This window comes from Myotis davidii, unplaced genomic scaffold (assembly GCF_000327345.1).
Source record: "Myotis davidii unplaced genomic scaffold, ASM32734v1 scaffold1065, whole genome shotgun sequence".
NCBI lineage: Eukaryota > Metazoa > Chordata > Mammalia > Chiroptera > Vespertilionidae > Myotis > Myotis davidii.
The window spans coordinates 736,149-751,977 of record NW_006297281.1 but is presented as its reverse complement, the minus strand read 5'-3'; the positions used below and the strand labels follow the sequence as shown (position 1 = coordinate 751,977).

General features: G+C 41.0%; 1 protein-coding gene across 1 annotated transcript in view; it reads left to right on the top strand.

Moving 5' to 3' along the window:
• The first annotated feature begins 6 nt into the window (after window positions 1-6).
• VWA3B (von Willebrand factor A domain containing 3B) overlaps window positions 7-15,829 on the top strand; it is a 127,820-nt gene continuing 111,997 nt past the window's right edge. The window contains 4 exon segments of the mRNA XM_015570022.1: window positions 7-241; window positions 5,151-5,378; window positions 12,708-12,802; window positions 14,084-14,334. Of these exon segments, the coding sequence (XP_015425508.1) occupies window positions 5,183-5,378; window positions 12,708-12,802; window positions 14,084-14,334 (542 nt within the window). The 5' untranslated portion in view covers window positions 7-241; window positions 5,151-5,182.

The window sequence follows — 15,829 nt, the reverse complement described above, 5'->3', positions numbered from 1 at the left end:
GGCGCTGTCCTAGCAACCGCCACGCCGTGGTCATCCTCTGGCCACGGGGCTACTCGGTCACAAGGGACATCGAACAACTGGGGTCCTGGGCGAGGAGCATGGACGCTTCGCGCGCGGGAGGCGCAGCTTGTCACCTAGAAGGAGGCGTCCCTCTCCCGCCCTCTCGGGTCTGAGGCCCGCGGGAGGATGGGAGGGCGGCTGCCGAACCGGAACCGCCTGCCAGTCACCTGACCGAAGCCTAGTAAGTGTGGGATGCGGTCCCTCCACGTCAGACGCTCCGCGGGGCTCCGGGAAGCCTCGGGAATTCAGTTTCCGAGCTAGACTGTTCCTACTTACCGATGCCGAAACCGGCCCGGAGAGGCTCGGCGACTCGCCTCCTCACTTACCGGTTTGGTACCTGGGCCCGGGCGGGAAAGCTGGTCGCGCCCGGCCACCCCACAGCCCTTCCCTCCGCCTGGGCCGCAGCCGCAGGGGCCGCCAGCCCTGAGCTCCTCTCTATTTCGGGGCCAAGTAGGAAGGCGAAGGCATTCTGGGCTTTGGAGGTAATGCGAGATCCGGAACTTATTTATCAGAACAGGAGTAGCCTAAACCCGGGCCATGTGTTTGCATTGACTTTCTCCCGCTCTCTGTCCTGGAACGGCCAGCTCCCTCCGCGCCTCCGCACCCGCACGGTTCCACAATCACACCGCCAAGACGAGCCCCATTCTTTGGCTCTTGTTATATGGGCATAAAGCGGATATTTAGTTTTCACTTGGTAGTTTTCCTTTAATCTTGTTTTTGTTTTGTTTTTCCCCAGCAATGACCTTCCTCCTAAAGCACCCCAATCATCCTCAGATTTCCTTTTCTTGGCCCTATTTTCTCATCCGCGGGACAGCCCATGTCAGTCTCCCTGCCTCCGCCTAGCCCTGCCCCTCAAGGGCAGAGAATGGGGTGGAGATGGGGGTGGGGGTGGGCTAGGGTGTTACAGCAGGGCACCCACGAGGCCTCGTCCCAGCTTGCTTTATTTTTGGAACAATCAAAATTCAAAACTCACATCAATCACAAGATATATCCACTTAGCCCAGACTTCTTTTTCAGAAGCTAACAAGGATATAGGAAGTTTTGGGTGTTGATAATAAAGCAGAAGTATAGGACATGTTAATAGAATTAACAGACTCGAAGTTGTGCGTTGGGCCTCAGCCTCTTACCATCAGGGCCTACTGTCAGAAGCCGTGAGGACGTCCGCAGGTGCTCCCCTCAGCAGCCGTGGCCACCTCTCCGCTGCCCGGCATGGCAGACCCCGGCAGCACCGGCGTACATGAGGCCCAGACCTAGTTCCTTTGGTTGGAGCCTTTGGACTTGTGCCAGATTAATCTTTCTATTTCCCCCCCAATTCAGTCTTCCCTCCCTGCTTTCATCAGACTTTGATGACCTCCTCCTCCTCCTCCCCCTCCCCCTCCTCCTCCCCTCCTCCCCCTGGAATGTGTTATTTCTTACTCCTGGGTTCCTCTTTCCCCAATTTGTAATAACCTCAGATGCAGAAATCCTGAATAATACTAGTAACAACAACAACAACAACACAGTAATATCCAGAAAATAATGTGTCTGTTTAAACAGATATCAATTTCCTGATCTTACCCTTGTTAGAAATGCAAATCTTTGCCTTGTTTGGAAAAGAAATCAGGATTCTCAGCAATTCTGAGTGATCAAGTTAATTAAACTTTTAACACCCATGCAGAGTGCCTGCTGTGTATGAGGTGCTGTGCTGAGAACATTCAGATAGTTGTCCCTGTAGTCATGGAACCTTCTTGCAGTCTAGAGAGGACAAATCTCAGTTGTTCAGGGCCTCCTTGGTGAAGTGTGCAAGCAAAGGCCGGGGCTCTCCTGGGGAGAACCACAGGGTCCCGCCCGGGAGGTGGGGAAGCAGGTGGGCGTGTGCAGGAGGGCTGCTTGCAGGTCTTCGGAGTCCTTGCCCTGACACAGCAGCCCTCATCCCATCTGAGTGGAAGGATCCCTTCTGTTGGAAAGGCCCTTTCTCTCCTTTCTGTTTTCTCTGGATAAGTTCCATTTTCCAGTTGTTTTCACTTCCCACAATGTGGGCATTCTCAGGCTAAAAAACCCCGAGGCAAGATCCGAGTCAATGATTCCTACAGGTTCTCTGATCCAATAGTACTCACCAGATTTTTTTTTTTTTAATTTTAGATTTCTTAAGTCATGTGAGTGCAAAAGGGGCTGGGGCACATACCTTAAAGGGTTCAGTTGCCTTTTGTTTGGAATCAAGAGGCTCAGAAGCCTCTTTTAAATTTCCAAAATTCAGTTTAGGAGTCTTAGGCTAGTTTATGTAGCTGTGTTCCCTTTTTACTCTAGGGCAGTGGTTCTCAACTTTCTGGCCCTTTAAATACAGTTCCTCATGTTGTGACCCAACCATAAAATTATTTTCGTTGCTGCTTCATAACTGTAATGTTGCTACTGTTATGAATCGTAATGTAAATATCTGATATGCAGGATGGTCTTAGGCGACCCCTGTGAAAGGGTCTTTCGACCGCCCAAGGGGTCACGACCCACAGGTTGAGAACCGTTGCTCTAGGGCGTGTAGGTCCCTCTAGTAAGAATATAGGAAGGAGGTGGGTGAGAATGTTTCAGGGAAGAGAAAGGTGAATTGGAAATGATGAAATAAATAATAAAAAATCTTTATTCCGGCTTCCTTTTGTTCTGTAAGAACCGTTGGCGAAATGTAAATATCAGTCTTTGTTGGACAGATCCCCAAAAGAAAGTTGAAGCATAAAGTCTGTGCTTTTGTTGTTTTCATGTTCTGTGGTTCTAGAGTGGAAGGAGGAGGAAACAAAACGTCATAGCTCAATAGGACTGGGGTGTGAGGGTAAAAAGATGCTTGCAGTAAAAGTGGGTATACGAAACAAAGCACAGTTACCAAGGGGCCATGATTTTAAGTAACTTATTTGTACATAGCTCTTTCCAATATGTCAAGTGCTTATCCACGCAGAAGTCCTGTATGGCTACATTTGCCCCTTGCAGTAGCCAGGGAGTTAGGGACCATGGGTGGTGCCACCACGGTGGAGAAGGGAAGTCACTGAATGTGATGGCATGGACCTACACAGCATTTTCATTTTCAGTTTTCCCACTCCTCTGTGATGCTGTCCAAATACTTTTGTGATATTCTCATCAAATTGAGCCCCCTTAGGAAGAAGGCAATATCTTCACCAATAATATGAGTTTGTGTACCTTTGGAATTCAACATATCTGGACAGTACACATTTGCATAAACCTTAAAATAGAAATCATTATCTTTAACAACTTGAAAATTACAAATCAGGAAGCCTGTTGATCCTGAGCTCTGAAAGTAAAGTGTATTGCTCTCTCTTCAGTGAGGACCCCGAAGCCCTAGGAGAAAGCAGTCCTCCTGGAATCGCTGTGTTGGTAGGCTTGTACCATAGCAGATGGTTAAGAAATGGCTTTGACTCCTGCCCCTGCCACTTACTGGCTGTGGGTCCAGAACAACTTCTTTAAATTCTCGAAGCTTCTGATTCCTCAAATGTAAACGGGGTGTTAACAGTATCGGACAAATATGGTTGTGAGGAATTTATGATACAGCACATATAAAAAGCTCATCTCAGGGCCTGGCCAGCAAATGGGAGTTGCTGCAGTTGTTTTTTATTATTATTATAATAAAGGCACAGAACATTTTGTGTTCTAGACCCTATAGGCAACTGATGTGTTTGGAATCACCTGCTGTGAGATGATGAAGACCTTAGTTAAGCTCTTTCAGTCTTGGTTTCCTCATCTGTAAAATGGGAATAATAGGCCTACCTACCTGATAAGATTATTACAAAGATTAAATATATACTACCCAGAATACACATAAAATTATTTGCTAATAATGACATTTCTAACTTCTTTTCAAAAAAATCTCCCTAGCTTGGGTCCAACTGATTTCTGTGTTTGAAATTCATGGGAGACTTTTAGGAAATACAGTTTTAAAGATGGGATAAAGGACTATTTCCATGTTAAAAAGTATTATAGTCCAGGGGACTCATTTATATGCATTTTTATTGCACACTCCGACTGCAGAAGTAAGCAGAGCTTTCGAGTCTTTCCCCCAGTTGTCAGGCCCTTCCTGGAGTTGTGGTGAGTGGGTTAAGATTGCATTACGGTTTGGAAACTCCTTTCCTCCTGTGCACATTGGCTATATTTAGGCAGGTCTAGATAAGGTTAATATGTTGAATATTGCCTTGAGTCCAGTTGATCCCAGAACAGCTGGCCATGTGAGCCAGAATGTGTCAATCCAACTTCACAGTTTTAGAGAAGAGAACATTCGGAAGGTGAGGCCGTGTGTTCTGGCTGCGCTGAGCCTCTGTCTGGTTCCCACGCTCTCACTGGCTCGCAGGTGGCCACTCCACAGGCACAACTGTGTTTCCTCTCGGCTTCATCCTCTTTACCTTCTTCGGATGCATATGATTATAGTTGGAATACTGATGTGTAATGAAGGTTCAGGAGTGATTATTATTTATTTTCCAAAATGGAAGACCTTTGTATTTTTCTGATTGTAAAAAGAAATGTTGTTTTAGAAACCTTTAAATAATGCAAAAATTCAAGCAACGTAGAAAAGGCAAAAGTCCCATATACTCTCACCACACAGAAAACTACTATAAGCCTCTTAGCATATATCTTTCTAAATGTTTTTCTGTGTGTGTATGAGTACCTACCTATGGATGTTGAATTTTATGGATATCTTTTAGCAATATATGTAGATATCTTCTTTGCCAACAAATATACATCTGTATGATAATTGGTTTAAAGGTTGGAGAAGCACTAACAGCGTTTTCTGTGTTTGTTTTTTCTAAGAATAGTTTATTGATTTTTAGAGCGAGGGGAAGGGAGAAGAGAGAAGCATCCACGTGAGAGCATAACACCAATCGGCTGCTTCCTGCATGCCCCCCTCTGGGGATCGAGCCTGAAACCTGGGCATGTGCCCTAATGAGGAATCAATGCCCCATCAACTGAGCCACACCGGCCAGGGCTGTATTGTAATTTTTAACTGGTAGATAGAATTCCACTTCATGGATGTACTGTAATTTATTTCAAACCAATCCTCTGTTGATATTATATTGTTTCCAAGTTTTCAGGAAGTCCGAGTTTGACAATTGCCTTTACAGGAGGCCCCTGTGCCTTAGATCCTAACACAGAGATGGAGATATCAAGCTCCTCTTCTACCATCGCTGAACAGCAGCTTCGGAGGCAAGAGGGCCAGAGCAACACCAACACAGACGTGGCCAAGCAGAGTCTCATCTCATCCGAGGAATGGCTCCAACTGCATGGGCTAAAGAGCAACAAATTGACCTTGAAACAGATTTTGTCACAAATCGGATTTCCACACTGTGAAGGTAGAGTACTCACAGAGCGGTGCTGGCTGGAAAACCCAATTTAGCACGCTGCCTGAAGAACCACGGGTCTCTGAGCTTGTTTTGATCTCACTTCCTTGCGGGTAAAAACCGCTGGCACCCCAATATATGAGTATTATGTAGATGTACATTTGTTAATCTGCATACAAATATTGGTAATGCTTAATTTCCTTCTTTCTTCTTTGAAAGGTGAAATATAAATTTTTTGTATTTATCCCCTGGGATGTGCAAACCCCTTTCGGAGGGAGGTCAGTAGTGATGTGTAGTTTCAGGGGGAGGGTGCTGTTTTCCTGTGGTGGCCTTCCTTGCATTGTAGTCTAATTTTTTTTCTAAATGCATTGCCTTGAATGTTGGTTATTAACTCCTACGAGTACTGCCCTCCAGCAGTGAGTATGGCAATGTGTGAGGGTAGTGGATTATACTGGCCTTATAAAATTATTTGGAAATATTTACTCCTCTATGTTCTGATGTTGTTTGTATATATATATATGATTGGCATTATTTCTTCTTTAACTGTTTGATAGAACTCAGCAGTGAAACTTATCTGAGCCTAGAGTTTTGTTTGTAGGAAAAGTTTGATAAGAAATTCAATTTCTGTAGTAGACATAGAGCTATTCATATTTTTCTGTTTCATCATGGTAATTTGGGAAGGTGTGTTTTTCAAGGAGTTTTTCATTTTATCAGTGTGTTTTAAAAAAATATATTGGCAAAACACTGTTCATAATATTCCCTTAACATTTTTTTAATGCCTGTGGCGTCTGTAGAGATATCACCTCTTTCACCATTGATATTGATAATTTGTGTTTCTCTCACTTTTTCAGGACAGGTTTTGTTATTGGTATATCACAACTCTTTTCAAAGGACCAAATATGGGCTTTGTTGATTTTTTTTTCTACTTTTTGTTTTCTGTTTCATTTATATTGGCTTTGATCTTTGTTATTGATTTTCTTCTACTTACTTTGAGTTTAACTTAAGGTAGAAACTTAGATAATTAACTGTAAGCCTTTTCCCTCTTCTGATGTAGTCATTGAGAGCTATAAGTATTTCCTCAAGCGCTGTGTTAGTTGAATCCCACAGATCTTGATGGGTAGTGCTTTTATTATGCGTGAGTTAAAAATATTTTCTTTTTTTTCTCGTGACTTTTTTTTGGATTCATTTTTAAAAAAGAAATGTATTGTTTGATTGCCAAATGGTTTAGGACTTTGAAAGATACCTTATTTTTGTTGGATTTCTAATTTTAATTCTATTGAGTTAGAGAACATAAGATTTTAGTCTTTGGAAATTTACTGAGATTTGTTTTATGGCCCCTCATATGTCTTGATGAATATTTCATACACACTTGGAAAGAATGTGTATTCTGCAGTTTCTACATAATATTTGTAAATGTTAATTGAGCCAAGATTGTTGATAGTATGAGAGAAGTATTCTGTATCTTTAGCGATTTTTTTGTGTCTAGTATATGTGTCCATTTCTCCTTTTAGTTGTGTCAGTTTAGTTTGAAGCTCTAAATGCATATACGTTGGGATTGTCGTATCTTTGTGATGACATTTACTTTGTTTGATGTTAATATAATTACCACAGCTTTGTCATGCTTAGTTTTCACATGGCATGCATCTTTATAGTCTTTTATTCTCAAACTACCTGTAATCTCTCTCTGTGCCTCCTTAACCCAGTCTCATGATCTCTATCTTATAATTATAGTGTCTGTATTGTTTTGTTTACTTTAATGTAATAATTGACATAGTTAAATTCAGGTTTCCCATTTTACTTTTTGTTTTCTATTTGTCCCATCCTTTTTACCTTTGTTTCTCCTTTCCTGCCTTCTTTTGGGCAAACTGAATATTTTTTAGTATTTCATTTAATTCCATTAAAATTTCAATGGGCTTAGGTATACCTTTCTGCCCTGTGCGTTCAGTGGTTATGTCTGTACTGTCAGTGGTGTGGGTGACTGACTGAAGCTCTTCCAGTGCTACCCCTTGATCATCATACAGACCTCCGTCTCCCAGCATCCTTAACTCCTGGTGGCCGCCAGGAAGAAGGAGAGGGAGAGAGAAACATAGGTGTGAGAGAGAAACACTGATTGGCTGCCTCACCAGGCATCCCTACCAGGGGCTGAACCTGCAGTTGGGGAATGTGCCCTGACCTTGAATCGAACCAGTGACCTTTTGACGTTTAGCCACGTGAGCCACACTGGCCAGGGTGATAGTTTGTTTCTTTTTATTGCAGAGTAGTGTTCCGTGGTATGGATGTACCATCAGTTCACCACTCACCCATTAAAAGACATTTGAGTAGTTTCCAGTTTGCGGCTATTACAAATAAAGCTATGAACAATTGTTTACAGGTTTTGTATAGAACATAAGCTTTCATTTCTCTGGAATGCAATTGCGAGGGGGTACATTAAGTATATGTTTTAATGTTTTGTTAAGAAACTGCCAAACTATTTTTCAAAATGGCTATACTACTCACATTAGTAATTATGAAAGATAGCTTTTCCTCTTTATAACAGCATTTAGTGTGTCAGCATCTAAAAATGTTAGCTATTCCAGTAGTTGTGTAGTAATATTTCATTGTGGCTTTAATCTGTAATGCCCCAATGCCTAGTTTAGTTGAACATCTTTTCATGTGCTGATTTGCTCTTTATCATCTTTGGTAAAATAAACGTTTATGTCTTTTCATCATTTTCTAACTAGATTTTTTTAAATGTTGAGTTTTGAGAGTCTATTATATATTATAATATATTCTAGAAATGAATCCTTTGTCACATATGTGGTCTGTAGATATATTCTCTTAGTGTTTAGCTTTGTCTTTATCCAGAACTTCTGTTTCTCAGAGTAAAAGTTTTTATTTTGATGAAGTCCCATTTGTTGACTGTTTTCTTGTATGGATCTTGTTGAGTGTCAAAGAATTTCTCCTACTTTCCCGTAAGTTTTTTAGTTCACATCTTACTTTTAGCTCATGGCCAATCTGAGTTCATTTCTGTTTAAGATTCATTATTTTGACCATGGATATCCAGTTGCTCCAGGATCATTTTTTAAAAAGACTATTCTTCCTCTTTTGAATTGCTTTTGCATTTTTGTTAACAATTTGTTGGTTGTACTTGTATGGTGCTATTTCTGGGTTTTCTGTTTTGTTCTATGTTCTGTGTGTCTATCTCTCCACTATTACCATAGTCTTAATTACTATAACTACATTATTACTATATAGAATGTCTTGAAATTGGATAGACTGATTCCTTCTACTTTATTCTTTTTCAAAATTGTTTTAGCTACTCTAGTTCTGTTATCTTTTCTTTTAGATAACCATGTCTATGTCTACAAAAATATTGCTGGGATTTTTATAGGAATTGGATTAAAGCTTTATTTTAATTTAAGGAGAATTGACATCTTAGACCTGGAATATCTTTCCATTTATGTATGCCTTTTGATTTCCTTCATTCAGGTGTTTGGTATTTTTGGTATATGTCCTACACATGTTTTATTAGATTTGTACTAAATATTTCATTTTCTGAGCAATTGTAAGTGTGATACTGTATTTAAAATTTTTATTTCCATATGTTCATTGCTAGTATGTACAGAAATATGCTTGATATTTTTGTATGTTGCTCTTCTATCCTGTGAGTTTACCTAACTTATTAATTTTAAGAGGGTTTTTTTTTTTGTTTGTTTGTTTTTTCCTACTGTTGTTAACTCCTTCATATTTCTAGGTAGACCATGATGTCATCTCCAAATAGGGAAAGTTTTCATTCTTCATTTCCGATCTCTGTGTCTTGCATTTCCTTCTCTTGCCTCGTGATGGTTAGAGCTTCTAGAACTGTGTTGAACAACAGTAGTGAAGGTGGACATCCTTACCTCACTTCAGATCTTAGAGGAAAGCTTTTAGTTTTTCACCATCAGCTATTTGTTAGCAGTAGGTTTTAAAAAAAATAAAGTTGAGGAAGGTCCCCTATATTCCTAGTTTTCTGAGAGTTTTTATCATGAATGCTTGTTGAAATTTGTCAATTGAAAGGAACTTTCGATTTTTCTCCCCTAGGATGTTAATATGGTTGGTTATACTGACTGGTTTTTGAATATTGAATCAGGCTTGTATCTTAGAATAAACAGCACTTGGTCATGTTTTATAATCCTCCTATATAATAAAAGCCTAATATGCAAATCAACTGAACTACCGGTTGCTATGATGCGCACTGACCACCAGGGGGCAAACACTCGTTGTTTTGATTTGCATCTCTCAGATGATTAGTGACTTTGAGCATATTTTCATATGTTTCTTGGTCTTCTGTATGTCCTCTTTTGAAAAGTATCTATTTAGGTCCGTTGCCCATTTTTTGATTGGGTTGTTTCTCTTCCTTTTGTTAAGTTGTATGAGTTCCCTGTAAATGTTGGAGATTAAACCCTTATCAGTGATAAGATTGGCAAATATGTTTTCCCCTGCAGTGGGCTTTCTTGTTATTGTTGATGGTTTCTTTTGCTGTGCAGAAGATTTTTATTTTGATGTAGTCCCATTTGTTTATTTTCTCTTTAGTTTCCATTGCCCTAGGAGCTGTATCGGTGAAGATATTGCTTCATCATATTCAGCCTTTTTAATATATTCATAGGTATGGGCCACTATAACAACAGTCAACTTTAGGACATTTTCATCATCTTAGAAAGAAACCTGGTACTCCTTATCTACCCAACCTATCCCTCAACTGCCAACCCAAAGCAATCTATTTTATGTCTATAGATTTGCTTGTTCTGGATAGTTCATATACATGGAATCATATAATGTGGTTTTTTTGTGATTGGCTTCTTTCACTTAACATAATGTTTTTAAGACTTATCAATGTTGTAGCATGAATCAGTACTTTATTCCTTTTTATGGCCAAATAGTATAAGGACACGAATGGTATGGATATATCACAGTCGATCCATTCATCAGTTGATGTGTGGAGAGCTGATTCTTATTTTAGCAGGTAGTTAACTTGGTTGGACTCAAACTGCAAACTCTGTCCTCCCTGTGACAAGCTCACCGATTGCCTTCTTTCAAGGATTAATGCCAATCTAGTTTCTGCCTGTTCTTAATTGCTCTCTAGTACCTTCAAGTAGCTATTTTTACATTTTTTTCTGAGTGAATACTTTTTTCTCTGTGAGGATTTGCCTATAAAATTCACCATTGCTAGATGCACAATTCACAATGCCTCACATTTTAATTAGCAATTGCAGTTTATACAGTCTCCTATAGGCTCATCTCCTTCAGTCCCCCCAAAACAGTACTCTTTCCTCATCCCAGGTAAATGTCTTAAGTAAAGCGAGAGTATTGTCGGTGATTTGAAGTTGCTCTATCTGTGTCAGTTAAGAAATTGAATTCTTGGAAACAGAGATTTTAGAGTTTGAGAGGTTTGAGTGTTGACAATGTAAGAAATGTCCAAACCTGTAGAGAATATTTATGAGTTTATTAGCCAAATTGATGACACTTTCTTGGAAGCAAAATCTCAACGGATTGAGAAAATGCTACAGAGGATAGCCACTTTACAGCATATTTTATTTATTTATTATTTTTTTTTTAATAAATTCCTTTAACCCTCTCTCTCTCTCTCTCTCTCTCTCTCTCTCTCTCTCTCTTTTTCTTTTTTAAAATACCCAAAGGTATTGTCCCATAGATCTTTAGACAGAGTGGAAGAGAGAGGGAAGACAGAGAGAAACATCGATGTTACAGAAACACATTGATTGGTTGCCTCCTGCATGCGCTCCAACCAGGGCCCAGGCCCGAGAGGAGCCTGCAACTGAGGTACATGCCCTTGACCAGAATCGAACCTGGGACCCTTCGGTCCACAGGCTGATGCTCTATCCACTGAGCCAAACCGGCTAGAGCTACAGCTTATTTTATATATTACAATCAAAGAAGGAGATGTACGGGTGTTACATGAAATCCGTTGTTGGAACATTGAGGAGGCAGCAGGAAGCAATGTGGGAAATGTCTGGGCCAGATAAAAAGTAAAATGGAGAGGCATACTTTTTTGCCTGGTGGGTCTAGGATAGTTAACATTAGTAGCGCATGGAGATGGTATTTAGGCAGCAAGGTAACAATGAGAAATTCCGCGGTCCCTTCTCTAGTTGGAGATTGTACCCTGAGGGGTCTGGAAAAAAGGGGACCACTCTGACATTCTAAAGGTATGCTATAATAGATGTAAAAAGACAGTGGACAGTCTCCGTTAAGGTAAAGATTGACCTTTGTCAAGGAAAACACTGACCTAGGACATGACTACTCACCACAACTCGCTTTCAGTTAGGAAGTGTTAGTTTCAGAGCATCCTGTGCAGTTACTTTCGGTCTCTGAGTTTGTAGGCCAGTTATGCAGGCCTTCCCTGAGCTTGTCAGGTTCGGTATGTGGCCCCTTTTTTGTCCACATGATTGAAGTTATTGCTGATGGAATTCAATAGCTCATTCTTTACTCTTTACTATTATGAACATTGAGCTGCAAGTCTTGTAAATTTTCTCACCCCTGATTTGGGACCAAGCCTGGCCAGGGAAGCTGTAAAATCCAGCCTGCCCCTTTCTGCCTTTCCAAGAGAGGCAGGGAGTAGGACATGCGAGGTCTGAGAGTACCGCCATTCTCGTCTATTGTGGGAACTTCACAACAGCAGCAACAAAGCAATCATCACAATAAGAACATCTCTGGGAAGCCTTGCCTCACCTTCTGTCCTGCAGCTCAGAGTTAGTCCTTGAATCCTTTCTGTAGCCTCCTGTCCCATGAAGGATAAAATGTTTTAGGCAGCATTGTATTCCCATTCTGTGAGCACTGTGTGTATCACGTGGTGGGTGCTCAATGTGTGTTTGTGCAACGGATACTGAACGGTGGAGCACATAATCTGATAAATCTTGTGGTTTTGAACTCTGTGTGAGTATTCTGAATCCATTACCCGCTGGCTTCATTCGCTCATCTGTTCATGAACCCCCCTGGAGAGAACAATGGACAATATCTGAGTTTAACTTTTAAAACTCTGAAAACAAGTCCAAGTCCTGCATAAAAGTTTTGAAAAATTAAACACAATTCCTATGTTTTCTTGTTGACCTCTGACTTAATCATCCTGGACGAACGAATCAGGAAACCAAAAAGCAAATCCCGTTTCCTCCTCCTTCATTCATGTATTAAAGGATCACCGGGTCATAAGCAATTACATGTTAGCACCCAGAAATACTTCAGAATGCAGAGCATCACAGCGTGTAGCTATCCCTGGGGATCTGAATGGTGTTAGAGAAAAGCATTTTGAAATAAGAATAAGTGTTAATAATGCACCATTTTGATGGTTGTGGGTTTTTTTTGAAAATGCAGCTTATGTGACTTCTCTGGGGAGATTTGTGGCTTCCCGGTATGCCGACGGACTGTTCCCACGGGTCTACAGAGCGGAGGACGGCACAGCATACAATGTAAGTGGGAATCCCCTTAGGGACAGGCCCTGTGATCACTGCCGAAGTCTGGAGTGGCCCGTGCAGAGAGGCTCACTGTGTCCAGTGATGCCGGAGCTTGAGGAATAAATTTGAGGGACAAGGGGATGGGGAAGGAAAGGAGTTTAAGACAGACGGGACAGTGTGAGCCAAGGCAAGAAACTGTGGAATTACCTGGTACGTGGTATGTTCAAAAGACAGTTTTGGTACTTGGGAGTGTTCTGAGGGTTGTTGAAGTTTTTCAAAGGTACCAGATCTTTAAAATTTTGATTCTTCACAGAATAAGTATAATTTTTTTCTGATTCCTTTCCCATGTCTCCCACCACCTTACACCCCGAAAGGCCTTGTGCGACTGTGCCTGGTCTGTGTGGATGATGGTTTGTGTGTGCAAGAAATGGCCCGCAAGCCTCTGTCACCTTTCAGTGACGGCCCCAACGGGTGTTGGTGGCGGCTGTAGGTGACCAAGTGATCCAGATGCAGGGGAGCCTGGGCTGAGAGACGGAGGACACAGGACAGAGGTCTGAGCAGGAGGGTAGTCGCCGGCGCAGCACCCTTGGAGGAAGCTGGCAGGTGTGCTGGCGTGGTTAGAAGCATTTGCAGAAATATTTTTGGCATGTTGTAGTTAGGAAAACTTTTTAGCGAGGCTTACAAAAATAAGCTTCTCCCTTTTAGTCCTCCTTACTGTCTTAAAAGTGTCCCTGGAAATTTTCTGATAATGGTTATTCTGTAACTGTAAAGATAAAACATAATCTAGAAATAGATCTTTTAAAAGAATAATAACACGTGGTCATCTTTTCTCCTGTGGGGAATCAGCCACAGGTTTTTTTTTTTTTAAAATATATTTTATTGATTTTTTACAGAGAGGAAGGGAGAGAGATAGAGAGTTAGAAACATCGATGAGAGAGAAACATCGATCAGCTGCCTCCTGCACATCTCCCACTGGGGATGTGCCCGCAACCCAGGTACATGCCCTTGACCGGAATCGAACCTGGGACCTTTCAGTCCGCAGGCAGACGCTCTATCCACTGAGCCAAACCGGTTTTGGCAAGCCACCGGTTTTTAGCTGCAAGACTAGAACCCTTCCTTTTGGATTATGTGGGGGTTGGAGGTCATCTACAAAATTGTTATTAATGCAGTTCTTGATGGCAGGGGTCTCGGCTCAGTGGACCCTGTTGTTCCTGGCTGCACTGTGGTTCAGGTGACTTATTTTGGTATCCTCGTTATTTATTTATTTCAATAATTAATTAATTAAATTTCATTAAGCTGACAGCTAAATCAGAACTGATCTGTCAATTTGTGGAACATTTAAAACAAGCGGTGGAGAGCTATGAGCAGCGGATAAACTGGCTCACCAGCAGGAGCCGGCAGGTGTTTGGTGTCATCTTGGAACAGTGCATCGCCATAGTGCTGGATTTGGGTGACATGCGGAAGGAGGAGCTCAGTCTGTGCCAAGACGCCCTAACAATGGTCCTCGAGGAGCAGGTGGCTCTCATAGCCAAGTTCAACATCATACGGTGAGTTTCATGGGCACGGAGTGCTTCTGTGAAACTTCATAGGCAGTTTTCATTCATGTGGAGTTAAGTAGCGTAACTAGCATAGTTAGCTCTTTGTGGGGGCAGTGGGGAGAGGATGTAATTTTGTAATTTCCCTAGAATATAGACTTCCAGCAGAAAACCCACAATGAATATCTCAGAAAACTTTTTATCTGCTTTGCACTTGGTATTTTAGTTTTCAAATTAAGAGAGATTTAGAAACACACTTTTCTTCAATGCATGGAAAGATGAAAAAATATAAGCATATGAATGATATTGAGTAAAAATCCCTTCACTCATTTTAGAATTTAGCTTGGATAGTGAATTTACACTCGTCGCAAATTTCACTGGTTTTCAGACTGAGCTCGCAATTCAAGTTGACCTCTCCATAAGTTCACCCCTGAATCAGAACAGCAGGTGGCTGGCTTTATAGAATCTCCCGATTTCAGGGCTTTCGCAGTCAGTCATTCATAGACTCTTGGATTGGAGAGGATTTGGACTGCAGGCCAACTTCCCATGTGGAACAGTGGCTGCACCTCCCCGACAAGAAGCACCTGGAAGGGGGACATCTACCTCAGTTTTTCTTTTCTTTTTTAATTGAATTTATTGGGATGACATTGGTTAATACACTGAGTTTTTCCTTTTTAAAAATAAAATACTTTTAGCTAAATAAATGACATCTTTGGGGATGCTGCCTAATCGTGTCCTATCCAATGTTCCTGTTCCTGTCACAGATATATTGAAGGAAATAACTGCTTAAGTCTACCACACCATAGCTTTCTTGGAAATGCTCTAGCATATGGGCCACGCGGCCAGATTCTCTACTGGGAAGCCGCCCAGGTGACACACGTGTGCGACAGCCTCTGTCTCTGGAGGTTCATTGAAGCCATGTTTCACATCATTCTTATACTCATAAATTCATATGATTCATATAGGTCACTGGATTGTAAACATGGAGATAAATACATTCAAATGGCTGTTTTTGAAATCAAAATGATTTAATAAATTTAAAAGACTTATGCTTTGTTGAACTCAGAACAATACTATTTTTTTATAAAGTATATTTTTATTGTTTTGTTTTTTTTAGAGAGAGAAAGAGAGGGAGAGATAGAAACATCATTGAGAGAAACATTAACATTGATTGGCTGTCTCCCGCACGCCCCCTACTGGGGATTGAGCCCTAACTGGGAATTGAACCGCTGCCTTCCTGGTGCATAGGTCGATACTCAACCACTGAGCAACACCAGTCAGGCAGAACAAAACTATTTTTAATCCAAAAATACATTGATGGGATTCTTTCAGAACAATGAAAACAATGTAATAAAAGAACCAGAATTTTATAGTAATAAAATTTTTGCTAACTTGCAAGTCTTAATGCTGTGAATCCTTATAAATTTACTAGCAATAGAAGACAGTTCATATAATTCTGCCTGTTTATGAAAATAACTTCCTCAATAATTTTTTTTTAAAAAAATAT